Below are 18,217 nucleotides of genomic sequence, written 5' to 3'. Positions count from 1 at the left end.
CTATCATGTATCCACACACAAGTGTCAGTAGGAGAACAGCATTAGAAGTGCATAGCATCAAAGGTCTACATGGGTGCAGATCCGCTATAGATGTAGATTGTGGAGTTCGGTAAGCAGAGCCTGGATTGGGTAAGAGGTCAATTGTAAATCCTTCCTGGCTGGAGCAGCACCGTGAGTACCTGGCTATGATTTATGTTTAATGTACATTGGACGGGTTGTGGATCAGAGGGTGAGCATTTGTACCTTACTATTTGTGCTTGTGCCGCTGATTGAATTGTTTTTTACATAGCTAATTCCTTGAACTCTAAGACTACTGTTACTCTATTTGATTGCTTTATATATGTATGTGTAGCCACCAATCACCAGCTAGCTTTCAATAGAGTATTAGTGTTCCTGGGCCTACCTAAGTATGGAATTCAACAAAAGGTACTAAGAAAACAAAATGTATTTGATAATAAAAGTAAATTAAAAAGTGTCTTAAAATTGCATGCTCTTTCTGCACCTTTCTGTACCATGGAAGTTTAATTTTGAATTTCAGGTCCCTTTGACTTTATTTTGTCATTTGAAATAGCTACGTTTGAAACTTCCAATTATATTGAAAAGGAGGCTATAAAAAGCTATATCACACTAAACAGCAGCAGAAATAAAGCCTCAAGTGGGGGTGAGAGAGACTGACCAGCCTATTTAAAAAATGTTCCTGCAGCTGCTTTGAATACAATTAACTCATTTTAGCTGCTTGCCTTAGTACATTGTCCCTTTAAATCAGTGAAATAGATAACACTGGGGTTTTTTTTACTCTCACCATTGAACTGTTTTCATTCTCACCTTCATTGATCCTTAAATCAAAGTCGTTGGATTCTCCCTCTCCTCCATTTTCTCCCACACCACAGGTATAGATCCCAGCATCTTCTTTTCTTAGCTGAATAAGCTTAACTTTAAATGTTCCTGGTTTTTCTCCATCAGCAAGCAAAATTCTTCCTTCATATCCAGGATCTACCATTCCTTTACTGTCGATTATAGTCTTACAATTACTTTGTTTTACTGACTTACACAGGTATTTTCTCAAGTTAGAAAACTTAGTGTCGAACTCACACAGGAAGTTCAAAGAGCTCCGTATCTGACCATATAAAAGTTCTGCCTCTTTTGGGACAGGGGAATCTGGTGGAAAAAAATGTTTTATTAGTACAAATTTCATAAAATCTGCCAATTAATTGACATATAGAAGCATTTTGTGTGCATAAAGGAGATTTAAGGATCAGTAAATATTTATTTTAAGATTATTATTTTTTCACTGCTAATCTAGAAAATGTTGTACTACAATGTATTCTTTGTCCTAGGGAGAGGTAGTTCATGCAAATGTAGATTATAGATATTAGACAGTGCATAGCTTTTACTTTATGTATGTATTTGTAAATACTTGTACATAATCTTAAAGGGACATTAAACTGCTGGGTACAACCGCTATACATTGGGTTTTATTTGTCATACTATTGTATTTCCTGTTGTGGCTGCAGCTCTCTTCAAAGCTATTCTCTTGTTTTAACCCTTTATATGTGCTGATTAGTGAAACTATATAACTTCACACTGAGAGCTGCCATCTTAAAGTTTAAGTTTCCTCACACCCTGTGACAGTAGAAGTGCACAATCACAGATCAGCAATATGGTTGTCTTATTGACAAACTTTATTGTAAACTTCTGTTTACAATGCACAGTACAGAATCAGAGCTGTATATTTATGCAGTGGCTGCATTACTTTATTTGATTTCTATATTTTTTATGTAGCTTTTAAATGGTCTATAAAATGGAAATAAAGCGTGTGCTTTCTATTGTGCAAGCTAAGCCAAAGTGCAAGGTACAGCTGATAAAAAAAAGCCAGCAATGCCAATTATCTGGGAATGTGAACTGCGTCTGTCATAGGAAACAACAATACATATGTGCATAACAAGATGTCAGCACCCAGTATAAATATAAAGAGTTTTACCTAAATAATGTCCCTTTAGAGAAACATGTATGACAATGAGACCCAATCATAGAGCCAACACCCGGTTGAATTCCCAAGATGGGAACATACCCACCAGTAATTCCTTCTCTTGAGTTGTCCAATTCTACCCAAAGTTATTTAAAAAGTTACAGGGTACGATCATGTCAGGTTCAATATGAAGACAGGTAGAAACCTAAATATTGCTCATATACATCATACAATATATTCAAACTACCACACAAAAAAAACATGGAACACAATGGTCTGTAAAATAAGCAAGCCACCCTTAAATGGCCATTATAATAAAAAAATTGCATGCTCTAATCTATTAGAGCATGTCATTTTAAGTGTATCAACCCTGCAGTACTGTGTGTTTAACCCCTGCACTACTCAGATATGCAACTAGCACTGCTGATTAGATCAGAGGTGAGTTCTGCTCGGGACCAGCAGTGCACCTCAAGTCTCAATTGGTATTTCTACTTTGTATTTAAACATTTTGCAGGTGTAAAACACACAGTACTGCAGTGTTGATACACTTAAAATGACAATAGATGTAATAGATTAATCTATTAGATGTAGTGGATTAGAGCATGCAATTTTTCGATTATAATGTCTCTTTAAATGATATATTATACACACAATGGTAAAATATAGGTTAAAATGTAAATTTTCTCTTGCAAAAAAAACGTTTGAGACTATTACCTTCAATCACAGCCACGTTGACCACTGACATCAAGCCGTAGTTAGTTTTTCCAATTCCACATCTATAGGTACCTTTATCTTTCTCATTTAGATGTGACAGCTCTACAATAAAGTAACCCTCTTCTGGGTAGTCTATAAGAGAGGCACGTGTCTTGAAGCTATCCATCACAAAATTCGTAGTGGATACAACAGTGTTACATTGGCGGCGGCCATTTTCCACACAGAAGTATTTTCGATCATACTTATTAGCCTTTATGATTGTAGAGTACATACATTTAATACTGACAGATCCATCCACTACACCTGTAACCTGCTTTGGTCCAACCAGTTCTGCCGACTCTGCAATAAAAAAAAAGATATAAGATGAAGGTCAATGATCATTTAGAAGTAGCTTTAAGTAAATTAGGAAATGGCTGTAATAAGGGTTGGACAAATGTTACACTTGTTTAAAACAACCTATCAAGTCCAAATGTGTTCATTCTAAAGGAAAGTTGAATGTTTAGGAAATATTCTACATTATTTTTCCTATGTTTGGAATACTGAATTTGCTGTTGCAAATGAAACATTTAGTTAAAGGGAGCTAAAAGCATTTTTATTGAAATGTATCAGCTTTTTATTGGCCGTGGGACAGTAATTTATGAGACCTTGTATTTGCAGGGCTGAGGATATAACTGCAGATAGATGGACTTTTGGTGTTTTTTTTTTTCTTTTTTGCTTTTAATTTAAAGTTCTACCAGTAAAATATCTTTCTGAGGCCATATCCCTTGTTCTAATAGATAGGTGTTTTTAGTAATGAAAGAAAATCGCATTATAAAATAGAGTAGTTTATGAAATTATTATTATTATTATTATTATTATTATATATTTGTGTAGCGCCGCAAAATTCTGTAGCTTTGAGTACAGAGATAGGGGTATACAATGACAAGGATTTGTTATAAGATACAAAACATAACATAATGAACATAGCTGGTACAGGAGGAGGAAGCCCCTGCTTCAGAGTGCTTACATTCTACAGGTTGAGGGTGCAGAGACATAAGGTTTTGGGTAGTTTGTCACATGGATTGTAGTTGCAGCAGTGAGTCAAGGCTGTTTATTTGGTTAGGATGAAAAACAGAGGAGAGATGGTAAGCCTTTAGGAATAGGTGAGTTTTTAAGGAGCATCTGAAGCTATACAATTTGGAGACAGTCTTATGGAGCAGGGTAGAGAGTTCCAGAGGACAGGAGCAGCACGTGAGAAGTCTTGGAGACGGGAGTGGGACGCAGAGATAATAATAGTGGAGAGACGCAGGTCAGAGGTTGATCGAAGAGGTCAGGTTAGGGAATATTTGGAGATGAGAGAGCAAATATAGTTGGGAGGGAGGCTGTTGAGTGCTTTGTAAGTTAGGGTTAATACTTTAAATTGTTTTCTGGAGTGTATGGGGAGCCAGTGTAGAGACTGGCAGAGTGGAGCAGCTGATGTAGATCGGCGACTTAGGTGGATGAGTATAGCTGGAGCATTCATAATAGATTGGAGGTAGGAGAGGTGGTGTTTTGGAAGGCCATTTAGAAGTAAATTGCAATAGTAAATGCGTGACAAAATGAGGGAATGAATTAGTATTTTTGTCATTTTTTGAGTAAGGAAAGGACGAATTTTGGAAATGTTGCATAGGTGTGCTTGACAGGATTTGGTAACTGCTCATATGTGTGGACTAAAGGTAACTTCTGAGTCAAGTGTGAAGCCAAGACAGCAGACCTAGGGGGAGGTGTTGAGAATAGAGTCTCCAACTGTCAAAGAAATTCCAGGTGTTGGACATATCTAAGAAGGGGGAAAAAGAAGCAGCTCTGTTTTGGACAGATTGAGTTGCAGGTAGTGTGAGGACATCCAAGAGGGAATTGCAGAGAGAAAGTTGGTAATCTGTTTGAGTAAAGAGGGGGAGATATCAGAAGAGGAAAGATACATTTGGGTATCATCAGCATATAAGTGTTACTAGAAACCCAAAGGAATATATATGTTTTCCAAGGGAGGATGTATAAAGAGAGAAAAGCAAAGGACCCAAGACAGAGCCTTGTGGTACTACACCTGAGAGAGGCAAAGGATCAGAGGATATGCTGTTAAAGGAAACTGAAAACAAGCGGTTTGAGAGATATGAAGCAAACCAGGTGGAGCCAGCCCCCTGAAGCAATGTCATTAATGAATAATGGGACCAGAGTGGCCCAAAATACAAAGTCAAACAATTAGACATTAAAAAACTTAAGGCAACAGAGCCAGGGTGATACCATTTCATGTACCAAATGTAAAAAATATGTAAGTGTGCTGTTAAAAATGGGCATTAAAATAAAATGATCTTAGAAGCCTATTTGTTGACTGCCTGCTAAAAACGTAAAATAAATGGAAAGATATCCCTTGTCAGGCATCATAAACATAAGATAGTACAAGAGGACTCTGATCCACTTTTTAGAACATGGTCCAATATGTCAGACAACACAAGGGATGACTATACTCTACCATGTAAGCATCTCCATGTAAGTCAAACAATGCTAAATACATTATAGCCAGAATTAGAAATCTGTAAAAATACTACCAACATCCCAAGACAAACATGATTACTTTAGAGACCATCCTGGAGTCATCTGATGATCAGTCATTTGCACATAATCAGACATCATAAGGCTTGTAAAGTCATCAGCTAACGTACAACATTACAACATTCTCGGTGATGACTTCAGAATGATTAACAGATTACCTTACTGACTGTAACATTATTCTTACCTTTAGTGTGTTGGAGAGGTTCAATAACCTGCTCCTCTTCTTCACAGATCCCAGGCCGCACTAATAGGAGGCTTAGCACGGCAGCTTCAAGGGCCTACACTAAAGGACCTTAAAGGGACATTCCAACCAAAATTGGAATCCATATGAATGCATTTCAGTTTACATTCAAATATGTAAGTCATCTATGTGCATTTATATTTTGACAGGAATGTCCCCTTAAGCCTCCTATTAGAGTGGCTGGGGTTCTGTGAAGAAGAGGAACAGAGTAGTGTGGCTCTTCAGTGTGCTAAAGGTATTTAACCCCTTAAAGATAATGTAAAGAAAACTAATGAGTACTGATGAATTTTGTTAGTATTTTTTCAGTTTCTTTAAATTTGGTTGGTGCTTTAATTTGGATATTTGTTTTGTTAAAAAAAAAAAAACTTTTTTGTTACAAATTTGTATTTGTAACAAACAAATGCACATCTCTAGTAAATACAATGTACATCACAAAAACATTATAACATGTTATAGGTATTTCCCTTTGTCAATCATATAGTTATAACAATATTTGGAACTTTTTAAATCAAAATCAATCCTTTATAGCACATTTGACTTTTATAGATTTAAAAAAAAAAATCTTTAGAGTACAAATTTGAAATTATGTTCTTCAAACAGCTTTCTAAAGATGTTTGTCAAAACAAACAGAAAACACAAACAACGTAGTCCTAGATTACAAGCGGAGCGCAATCATTACTGAGAGAAGTGCAAACAAGCAATATTTTTACTGCTAGAACCGTATTACAAGTTGTCCATGAAAAAATATTACAAGTTTGCAGTAACTAATGCTCCCTATACTTTCTATGATGAATGCAAAATGGAAACTCACGCTGGTATTACAAGTTTATGGCTAATAACATTAAAGAGATAGTATACACCAAAAATGTTATTGTTTAAAAAGAAAGATAATCCCTTTATTACCCATTCCCCAGTTTTGGAATACTTTTTACCTATGTAATTACCTTGTATTTAAGTTTCTGCTGACTGCCTCCTTATCTCAGATCTTTTCACAGACTTGCATTTCAGGCAATTAGTGCTGACTCTTAAATAACTTTACCTGCATGTTTACATTCATTTAAACTGGGGCATTATGGGTATACAGTGCATGTGTATTAAATGCATAATTTAAATGCATGCTGTAAAATTGTTAATCATACATTTTTTCAAGGTTTTTTTATTGTAAAAAAATGCATTTTTGTGTGTCTTTAGTTTAGAAACCAGATTATCAGTGGCCGTGGCTTTTCGTAGTCACAAGGTTTGAAACATTTCTCAGGCTGTAAAACATTTTTTAAAAAAGCTAAAATTAAAAAACGTTTTTTTTTTTTTTTACAATAAACAAAATTAGAGAAATTAATAATGAACACTTTTACAATATAATCCATATAAATTACACATTGTATACACATGTACTGTATACACATAATGCCCCAGCTCAAATGTATTCATTTACAAATTTTGCTATTCTTTTGGAAGGTTAATTTCGCTTATGTAAATTAGAGATGTGCAACCGTAAAACATTTGGTTCGTCTGAATCTTTTGTAATGAATATTTGGGGAAATTTGTTTCCCCGAATATTCTTTGGCTGCACTATTCAGTATTTGTTTCATTAAAAAAAAATGAATACTGAATATTTGTTAAACATTTTTTTTTCATCAAATGTATGTAAATGTTAAAAAGCTACAAGTGAAAATAGTTAACCTTTAGCTTCATACTTATCTTTTTGCTTGCTGGAGAGCAAGCTTACCTGCTCCTTTTCTTCACAGAACCCCTGCCGCGGTAATAGGAAGCTTATCACGGCCGACTCACAGGGCCTACACTAAAGGACCTTAAAGGGACATTCCAACCAAAATTGGAATCCATATGAATGCATTTCAGTTTACATTCAAATATGTAAGTCATCTATGTGCATTTATATTTTGACAGGAATGTCCCCTTAAGCCTCCTATTAGAGTGGCTGGGGTTCTGTGAAGAAGAGGAACAGAGTAGTGTGGCTCTTCAGTGTGCTAAAGGTATTTAACCCCTTAAAGATAATGTAAAGAAAACTAATGAGTACTGATGAATTTTGTTAGTATTTTTTCAGTTTCTTTAAATTTGGTTGGTGCTTTAATTTGGATATTTGTTTTGTTAAAAAAAAAAAAACTTTTTTGTTACAAATTTGTATTTGTAACAAACAAATGCACATCTCTAGTAAATACAATGTACATCACAAAAACATTATAACATGTTATAGGTATTTCCCTTTGTCAATCATATAGTTATAACAATATTTGGAACTTTTTAAATCAAAATCAATCCTTTATAGCACATTTGACTTTTATAGATTTAAAAAAAAAAATCTTTAGAGTACAAATTTGAAATTATGTTCTTCAAACAGCTTTCTAAAGATGTTTGTCAAAACAAACAGAAAACACAAACAACGTAGTCCTAGATTACAAGCGGAGCGCAATCATTACTGAGAGAAGTGCAAACAAGCAATATTTTTACTGCTAGAACCGTATTACAAGTTGTCCATGAAAAAATATTACAAGTTTGCAGTAACTAATGCTCCCTATACTTTCTATGATGAATGCAAAATGGAAACTCACGCTGGTATTACAAGTTTATGGCTAATAACATTAAAGAGATAGTATACACCAAAAATGTTATTGTTTAAAAAGAAAGATAATCCCTTTATTACCCATTCCCCAGTTTTGGAATACTTTTTACCTATGTAATTACCTTGTATTTAAGTTTCTGCTGACTGCCTCCTTATCTCAGATCTTTTCACAGACTTGCATTTCAGGCAATTAGTGCTGACTCTTAAATAACTTTACCTGCATGTTTACATTCATTTAAACTGGGGCATTATGGGTATACAGTGCATGTGTATTAAATGCATAATTTAAATGCATGCTGTAAAATTGTTAATCATACATTTTTTCAAGGTTTTTTTATTGTAAAAAAATGCATTTTTGTGTGTCTTTAGTTTAGAAACCAGATTATCAGTGGCCGTGGCTTTTCGTAGTCACAAGGTTTGAAACATTTCTCAGGCTGTAAAACATTTTTTAAAAAAGCTAAAATTAAAAAACGTTTTTTTTTTTTTTTTACAATAAACAAAATTAGAGAAATTAATAATGAACACTTTTACAATATAATCCATATAAATTACACATTGTATACACATGTACTGTATACACATAATGCCCCAGCTCAAATGTATTCATTTACAAATTTTGCTATTCTTTTGGAAGGTTAATTTCGCTTATGTAAATTAGAGATGTGCAACCGTAAAACATTTGGTTCGTCTGAATCTTTTGTAATGAATATTTGGGGAAATTTGTTTCCCCGAATATTCTTTGGCTGCACTATTCAGTATTTGTTTCATTAAAAAAAAATGAATACTGAATATTTGTTAAACATTTTTTTTTCATCAAATGTATGTAAATGTTAAAAAGCTACAAGTGAAAATAGTTAACCTTTAGCTTCATACTTATCTTTTTGCTTGCTGGAGAGCAAGCTTACCTGCTCCTTTTCTTCACAGAACCCCTGCCGCGGTAATAGGAAGCTTATCACGGCCGACTCACAGGGCCTGCACTAAAGACCTTCTCATTTAATGCAGGCCCTGGGAGTTGCCTCACTGAGGCCTCAATGTTTAAAGCATCAGGTTATTCAAAGAAAAGGTGCGTGTCCAATCAATTCCGGGGAGTGGAGCTGTGTCTCTCATAGAAGTCAATGGGAGAGTAACATCACAGTTTGTCTGCATTTTGCTGCAAAAGGGGGGGCGCTATTTGAAGTGTGCCTACATGGCACAGACAGTGCGCCCACTGAAACTAAAATTAGTTTCCGTGTAGGCACACTTCAAATATTGCCGTGGGGACCTAAGTTTATTTACACCTACACTAACTAGCTAAGGTGATGTAGTCTCGGCAGCTGATAGCTTGCGAGACAAATCATGGCCGCTACCTTCCTCGCAACCTGCAATTTGCTGCTTTGAACATATCGATCTTATATATCGATGTGTCCGAAGCAAAGTGTAGGCTACTCCCTCTAGCACACCTTCTGAACTCCCCCTGAACACTTATAACGATGTCACGCCAATGCGTCACCCCCTGCTCTGCCTCGCTACCTCCCACTAAATGCCTGCACCTACATCACAGCTAACCTACACTCCCGCTGCACCACCCAGCTAACTCTCCCTGACCGCCTACACCTATGTCACGCCTAAGCTATATACCCCTGGAATGCCCAGCTATTTCCCTAATACTGCCTACACTGACGTAATGTCTAACCTACACTACTCTGGAACACCCAGCTAACTCCCTACTGTCAAAAAATAACTATAATAAACTATACTATAAATAATAAACCTCCCCATTATAACTATGAAGCTATGTTAATAAAGTTATCATCAATGTTTAAATATTGTGTCACAGCAAAACCTCTCCGACATATCTGTGCTCCTGTAACTCAGCAGCCAATCTGAATTAAATGGTACCCCTATATGTTGGGGTTCTGTGCTTCCGTCATTTCAGTGTGCGGTGGCAACCTAATAAAGAGCAGGGCGCACTGAAGAGACCAGAAGATTGCGGAGGCGGTAGAAGATGCCACGGAAGTCCACCTCCGTGAAGATGGGTCTCCAGCGCCTGGAGCCTGGATGAAGAGGGCCCAACATCAGATCAAGAGGAGCTGGATTCCCTATCAACTGTGAGTAACACTTTTGGGGCTAGTTTTTTATTTTAACTTTTCTTTTCTAGCCTAGGTTTTTTTAGTTAGATTTTTTATTTTCGGGGGTGGGGGGTTACTTTATTGTTGATGGGGATTTTGTACAATTTTTTTTTTCCAAAGAGCTAAAATCACTTTAGGGCAATGCCCTACAAAAGGTCCTTTTAAGGGCTATTGTTATTTATTTTAGTGTTAGGGTTTAGGGTTTTTTTTGTTTTGGGTGGGTGGATTTTTATTTTATTTTATGGGGCATGTAGTTTAGTGTTGGGTATAATGGTTTTTGTTTTGGATACTGTAGTTTATTATTTTTTGTAACTTAGCCTTTTTTTATTTTTGGGGGGTTAGTGTAGAGGGGGTTTAAATTAGAGTGGGGGTTAGGTGTTAGGTATAGTAGTGTTAGATTGCATTTGGGGTTTGGCGGTTTAGGTTTATTTATTTTTAATTTCTTCTTAGATTTTCTTTTCCCCCCCTTCTAACTTAGGGGGTTTAAAGTGAATGTCAATTTTGATGCTAAAGTGCCCAGTTTTTAATAATTCAATTAAAAACAGGGGCAAAAAGAGAAAAAAACTTACCTTTTAATCTTCACAGCAGCGCCAGCTTCCTCTGCCCGTCGCAAAGCCTCTTCTAAAATGAGGAATCCGGCTTCCTCCAATCACGGTGTTGAATCAGACACTGATTTCCCGGAGGGGAAGCCGTGATTGGAGGATGACCTATCCATCATTACTTAATACAGTGTACATTTTTTAAAACCTTTGTGTTGTTGCACAGTGCTGAAGTAGATTGTGATGCAATTACAGGATTTTACATACACTCAAAAAATATAATTTAAAATATAATGTTGGCATTTTAATACATATATGTGTCTTAAAATATATATATATATAAAAAAAACGCCTTTTCAATTATATTCTTTATTTTATTCATAACCATGACTAGAATAGAAAATTTGTTTTTATTATTTGTTTGAAACTTTAATTTTAATAAATATAAATCTTGAAAAGATTAAAGAGTATATAGTTATTTCCGACATCTCAGGCGACGATCTAGGTTGATGTAAAAAAGAATGAAGTAGTTCACACCACATAAGTGTCTACGTACCCATGAAAGGAACAAAAAATGAGAAAATGTTCCTCTCACAGGGACCCCGATGATCATAAGTGCTCCGAGGCGGCTATACATTCAAAAGGGATTCAAAGCGATGTTGAGAATGTCAGCAAAATATTTAAAAGTGCCGATATTACTGTTTACAGGCAGCATCACTGAGAGGTGTTTTACTAAATGTCGCAATGGATGGGGCCAACATTGTGCGTTTGTGATAGTAGTTGGACTGAAAGTAAGGGGGGGGGAATAATGCACACCTTATAAAACTTTATCCCAATGTTTTATAGAAATTGGCTGAGGTGATGGTAGGTGGCGCAAATCAATGCTGATTCCCTGTAGTGAAGTGTTACTATCTCAATGTTATTATTATTAGTTACGTGAGTTCCGTGGTGAATTCTATTTGCTTCTTTTAAATTGCTAATAGTATCAATTTCTATTAATATTATAGATTTCTATTAATAATATACTCCTTATATAAATAAAAAGCCTTTAGGTTGGTAAATATAAAAACAATTTATTCTCACAATATGTAAAAATGTATACACTTTATGTACTACTGACACCGGTGTCTAAGTTACTATAAAAGATACTATAAAATAGACAAACATAAAATACAATTTCAAGTTAAAATGATATAATTTCAAGTTTAAAATGATACTAATACGTTGAGTGTTAGTGTTACACTTTACTTATTTCCACAGTAAGGCCTAATTTCAAGGGTATGTTGCAATATTATTGACATTCATATACTTTAGCAATAAACTGCTATTAGTCTTGGTTTTTTAACGTTAAGACCTTACAGTTTTGGCCGAGTATATGTGATAATACACTATATTCTAATAGTGCTGGTTGTGCTGTTTTAACAGTGCTCTAAAGTACCTTGAAGTGTATCCGTCTGTTGATACTGTATCCGTTGGGGAATATTGCGGTTAAATATATGCCGCTGCTTGATTCCCTTTAGTGTGTCCGTCTAATGACACGTTTTAAGTTTGAGAATACTGCGGTTAAATAAATGCCGCTGTTTGATTTTCTTAAGTGACTGGGTTTGCTGGAAGAGTTGTGATGTTAGATCTCTCAGGCGGTTAAATATATGCCGCTGCGGTGACTTTGTTGCAGTTTAAGTTCAACCCAGCTACAGCTGTACAGGAAGTACATTTACTTCCTGTACAGCTGTAGCTGGGTTGAACTTAAACTGCAACAAAGTCACCGCAGCGGCATATATTTAACCGCCTGAGAGATCTAACATCACAACTCTTCCAGCAAACCCAGTCACTTAAGAAAATCAAACAGCGGCATTTATTTAACCGCAGTATTCTCAAACTTAAAACGTGTCATTAGACGGACACACTAAAGGGAATCAAGCAGCGGCATATATTTAACCGCAATATTCCCCAACGGATACAGTATCAACAGACGGATACACTTCAAGGTACTTTAGAGCACTGTTAAAACAGCACAACCAGCACTATTAGAATATAGTGTATTATCACATATACTCGGCCAAAACTGTAAGGTCTTAACGTTAAAAAACCAAGACTAATAGCAGTTTATTGCTAAAGTATATGAATGTCAATAATATTGCAACATACCCTTGAAATTAGGCCTTACTGTGGAAATAAGTAAAGTGTAACACTAACACTCAACGTATTAGTATCATTTTAAACTTGAAATTATATCATTTTAACTTGAAATTGTATTTTATGTTTGTCTATTTTATAGTATCTTTTATAGTAACTTAGACACCGGTGTCAGTAGTACATAAAGTGTATACATTTTTACATATTGTGAGAATAAATTGTTTTTATATTTACCAACCTAAAGGCTTTTTATTTATATAAGGAGTATATTATTAATAGAAATCTATAATATTAATAGAAATTGATACTATTAGCAATTTAAAAGAAGCAAATAGAATTCACCACGGAACTCACGTAACTAATAATAATAACATTGAGATAGTAACACTTCACTACAGGGAATCAGCATTGATTTGCGCCACCTACCATCACCTCAGCCAATGGGGCCAACATTGGCCATGTAAAGAAAAGAATCCCTTTGAAATATATACCACCGAGCCTAATAAATATACCTATGTACCCCTAAACCGACATAACCCATCACTGCAAACTAACCATACACTAAGTAACCCTTAAACCACCAATAACCCACCGAAATAAACTTCCTAACCTTTTATCCCCTATACTGCCAACAGCCCACCGCAATAAACTTCCTTAGCTATTAACCCCTATACCACCAATAGCCCACCGCAATAAACTTCCTAACCTATTATCCCCTATACCGCCCATGGCCCACTGCAATAAACTTCCTTATCTAATAACCCCTATACCACCAATAGCCCACTGCAATAAACTTCCTTAGCTATTAACCCCTATACCACCAATAGCCCAGCACAATAAACTTCCTAACCTATTATCCCCTATACCGCCCATGGCCCACTGCAATAAACTTCCTTATCTAATAACCCCTATAACACCAATAGCCAACCACAATAAACTTCCTAACGTATTAACCCCTATACCGCCCATGGCCCACTGCAATAAACTTCCTTATCTAATAACCCCTATAACACCAATAGCCAACCACAATAAACTTCCTTAGCTATTAACCCCTATACCACCAATAGCCCACCGCAATAAACTTCCTTAGCTATTAACCCCTATACCACCAATAGCCCACCGCAATAAACTTCCTAACCTATTATCCCCTATACCGCCCATGGCCCACTGCAATAAACTTCCTTATCTAATAACCCCTATAACACCAATAGCCAACCACAATAAACTTCCTAACGTATTAACCCCTATACCACCAATAGCCCACTGCAATAAACTTCCTTAGCTATTAACCCCTATACCACCAATAGCCCACTGCAATAAACTTCCTTAGCTATTAACCCCTATATCACCAATAGCCCACCGCAATAAACTTCCTTAGCTATTAACCCCTATACCACCAATAGCCCACCGCAATAAACTTCCTAACCTATTATCCCCTATACCGCCCATGGCCCACTGCAATAAACTTCCTTATCTAATAACCCCTATACCACCAATAGCCCACCACAATAAACTTCCTAACCTATTATCCCCTATACCGCCCATGGCCCACTGCAATAAACTTCCTTATCTAATAACCCCTATAACACCAATAGCCAACCACAATAAACTTCCTAACCTATTATCCCCTATACCGCCCATGGCCCACTGCAATAAACTTCCTTATCTAATAACCCCTATAACACCAATAGCCCACCACAATAAACTTCCTAACGTATTAACCCCTATACCGCCCATGGCCCACTGCAATAAACTTCCTTATCTAATAACCCCTATAACACCAATAGCCCACCACAATAAACTTCCTAACGTATTAACCCCTATACTGCCAATAGCCCACCACAATAAACTTCCTAACGTATTAACCCCTATACTGCCAATAGCCCACCGCAATAAACTTCCTAACCTATTAACCCTTATACCATTAATAACCTACTCCAATAAACTTCCTAACTATTAACCCCTATACTGCCATAACCCCCCACCGCAAACACCCCCTTATATATTAACCCACAAAAAAATAAAAAACTCTATACTAACACTAAAACCTACTCTAACATTACCCTGAAAATTGCATTTTGTAGGGCATTGCCCTAAAGTGATTTAGCTCTTTTTCTTTGCAAAATTCTAAAACAAAAATATCCCCCCCCCCCCATTAAATAACGTGTTATATGTGTTTTAATATGTTTTCTTTTCATTTATTGGACAGGAAGTTATGATCCATCTTGGTTTGTGTGGAACATGTGCGCTACAACATCATTGAAAGATTACAACAAATGCACACGTTATTCCATAACTGACTACATACATGCTTGCAAGAAAATGTAATGTTAATTCCCAGAGTAAAGTGTCATTCTCTTTGACCATTGATTGATTTCTATTGAGCATATGCAATAGTTTAAACTTAAATACATACTTAAAAAACTTAGTATAGTATAGTGAGTTAATTTGAAATGCCAGAATGTTTTGGAAAAGACAAAACAAAACATGAAAGTGTTAACTTATTGAGGCCCCGTTTAAGGTCGCACGTTAAATAACCAGTCATTACAAGTAGCTGGTTAATGCTCCTGCGAGCTCGCTGTTTTACCTTGCAATTAGGGCAATTAACCAGAGGTCAGACCTCTGATTAATGAAAAAAAAAAAATCCCCAAATGTCCCCCAAAATAAAGTGGACAGTTCTTTGACATAAATAAAAAATATAAGCATTTTTCTTTTTTTAATAAAAAACTACACAAAGCAGTTATAAGGGGTTAAAGTAAGGTGATGTGGGGTGTTTGAAAGAAAAAGAAATTAATGTAAAAATGGTACTGTTAAAACTGTAAAAAATATATGTATATGATTATATACATTTATGTTAATATACACATATAAACACAAATACACATATATTTTTATTTTGCTGCCCAATGCGGCATGAATTATCCCCTGCGCAAGGTGTTTTGACGTGTGTGACCGAATTAGAACAAGGCTCACAGGAATTGCGCACAACTTGTAATTCCAGTGCACATTTACATGCGCTGGTATTACTGAGTGGAACGTAAAATTGCCCTCCACTAAGCCTAATTGAGGTATTTGTGTTGAATTTATTAATTTATTATCCTATTTATTTATCTATTTTACATATAGGTTATTCATTCACATATTTTCTATTTTATGGTATCATTTTCATAAAGTCTGCACCTATATATTAAGGATGAGGTCAAAATTCTGTGAGATTATTCTCATGAGAATTTACTTCTGTCATCTTAGACATTCTATTCGTCCTTGATAGTTATTAACTTCATATATAGCTCATTAATTCTTATCTTGCACATTTACACAATTTCTAAGATAGACCACTCAATACTATTGTATTTAGTTATCACATTTAAATATACAATAATTAGTACTAACTCATTGTCCTACAAGTCACAGGTTACACACTTGAATTTTTATTTTTTATTTCCTTTGTTTACAATCTTTTGTTTACATTACAGCAATTCATCACATGGTGTTCTTTGATTGGCCTAATCGCCTGAGATTTTTGGTAAGCTCTGCCTCAGTGGGTTGGAGTATTTGGTTTGCCACGTGGCAACTCTGGATAGGCAGATCCACCTGTGACATTTTAGTAGACAGGACTGTCTTTGTTTATGTTTATGCACGTTTCTGTTTTAGCGGTAATAAGGTAGTTAAACCTAAAATTTTTCATTAAAGGGACAGTTAACACCAGAATTTTTGTTGTTTTAAAAGATAGATAATCTCTTTGTTACCCATTCCCCAGTTTTGCATAACCAACACTGTTATATTAATATACTTTTACCTCTTTGATTAACTTGTATCTAAGCATCTTCTGACAGCCCCCTGATCACATCGCATGACATTTTATTTATTATCTATTGATAGGCTGACCATATTGCTGCTTTAAAAGGGACACATATAAAAAAATACATATGTCAGGGCTGTTTTCAGGGCTGTTTAAAGAAATGTTTTGTATAAGAACCCTGACATATGTATTTTTCATATGTGTTCCTTCTTAAAGCGGCAATATGGTCAGCCTATCTATTGACTTTCATTTTAGCCAATTAGTGCACTGTCTGCCACAATCCACAGGCATGATCGCAATGTTATCTATATGGTTTACATGAACTAGCTCTCCCCTGTTGTAAAAGGCAAATAAAAAAGCATGTGACAAGAGGCGGCCTTCAAGGACTTAGAAATTATCATATGAGCCTTCCTAGGTTTAGCTTTCAACTAAGAATACCAAGAGAACAAAGCTAAATTGGTGATAAAAGTAAATTGGAAAGTTGTTTAAAATTGCATGCCCTATTTGAACCATGAAAGTTTTTTTTTTTTTTTTTTTTTTACTTAACTGTCCCTTTAATGATTTAAATAGAGAATATCATTTTAAACAACTTTCCAATTTACTACTATTATCTAATTTACTTAATTCTCTTTATATCCTTTGTTGAAGAAGCTAAATTGGATTACTGGTAGCTAACTGAATTCATTAGGTAAGTCAATAACATGAAGCTCCTGGCCCTTTCCTAGGTATATTTTTTCAACAAAGGATACCAAAAGAACAAATAAATTAGATAATACAAGTAAATTGTAAAGTTGTTTAAATTCACATGCTCTATCTGAATCATGGAATAAAAAATGTGGGCTTTACATTTGAATCAGGCATCTGTGCTTTGTTCTCACTTCTTTAGGGAGTGGGGTAGTATTCTGACCTATTATTTTCACATTTTCTTTGAAGTATTAATGCAGGTGCACTATTTTAATAGAGGTGGTTTCTTAGCTCACGATTCGCCTTTCTGATCCGCACAAATGACAAAGTCCTAATTCTGTTAGTGTATATTTTTCATTGTAATCACATTTTCTATAGAGAGTCACAAGTAATCCATTATAATTTTTTATTATTTATAAATATTGTCTTCTCTTGTGTGTGCATTGATGCTTTAATATGCAATTAGATTATTTTTATATATATCTGTGATTTATTTTAGAGGTTCGTAAGGGAGTAACGTACCTTGGTTGGGGGGGGGGGGAGTGGATTCCGGTCTCAGGGCACTACACAAATATAACAAATTTTGTAATTAAAGATTGCTTATGCAGGATATATAAGTAGCCTTGTGAAACAGCCTGAAGGCTGAGAAACACTTGTTTTTATCCCATTAATAAATAACGGTTTTATTGATACATACCTTGCTACTGTTTGGTTATTTTTACTGCTAAGCTTTGTTTGCAATATTCAAGCAAGGATTGGGACTACTGACTCCTAGTTCCTGTGGCCATGGGGAGACCAGTCAGCTGGGTGACTGTGAAGTCCCAGTTTGTGCATTGAGTACTTGTGTGTGCTTCATTAAACATGAGTGCAATGAGATCTCA

General features: G+C 35.5%; 1 protein-coding gene across 1 annotated transcript in view; it reads right to left on the bottom strand.

The window, feature by feature from the left end:
- Positions 1-18,217, bottom strand: part of LOC128652366 (polymeric immunoglobulin receptor-like) — a 90,159-nt gene that overhangs the window by 64,737 nt on the left and 7,205 nt on the right. The window contains exons 2-3 of the mRNA XM_053705304.1: positions 2,684-3,022; positions 826-1,158 (exon numbers count right to left, since the gene is read on the bottom strand). Coding sequence (XP_053561279.1) covers positions 826-1,158; positions 2,684-3,022 — 672 coding nt within the window. The remainder of the gene's footprint in view (positions 1-825; positions 1,159-2,683; positions 3,023-18,217) is intronic.

This window comes from Bombina bombina, chromosome 3 (assembly GCF_027579735.1).
Source record: "Bombina bombina isolate aBomBom1 chromosome 3, aBomBom1.pri, whole genome shotgun sequence".
Lineage (NCBI taxonomy): Eukaryota > Metazoa > Chordata > Amphibia > Anura > Bombinatoridae > Bombina > Bombina bombina.
This window is presented reverse-complemented; position numbering and strand designations above follow the sequence as displayed.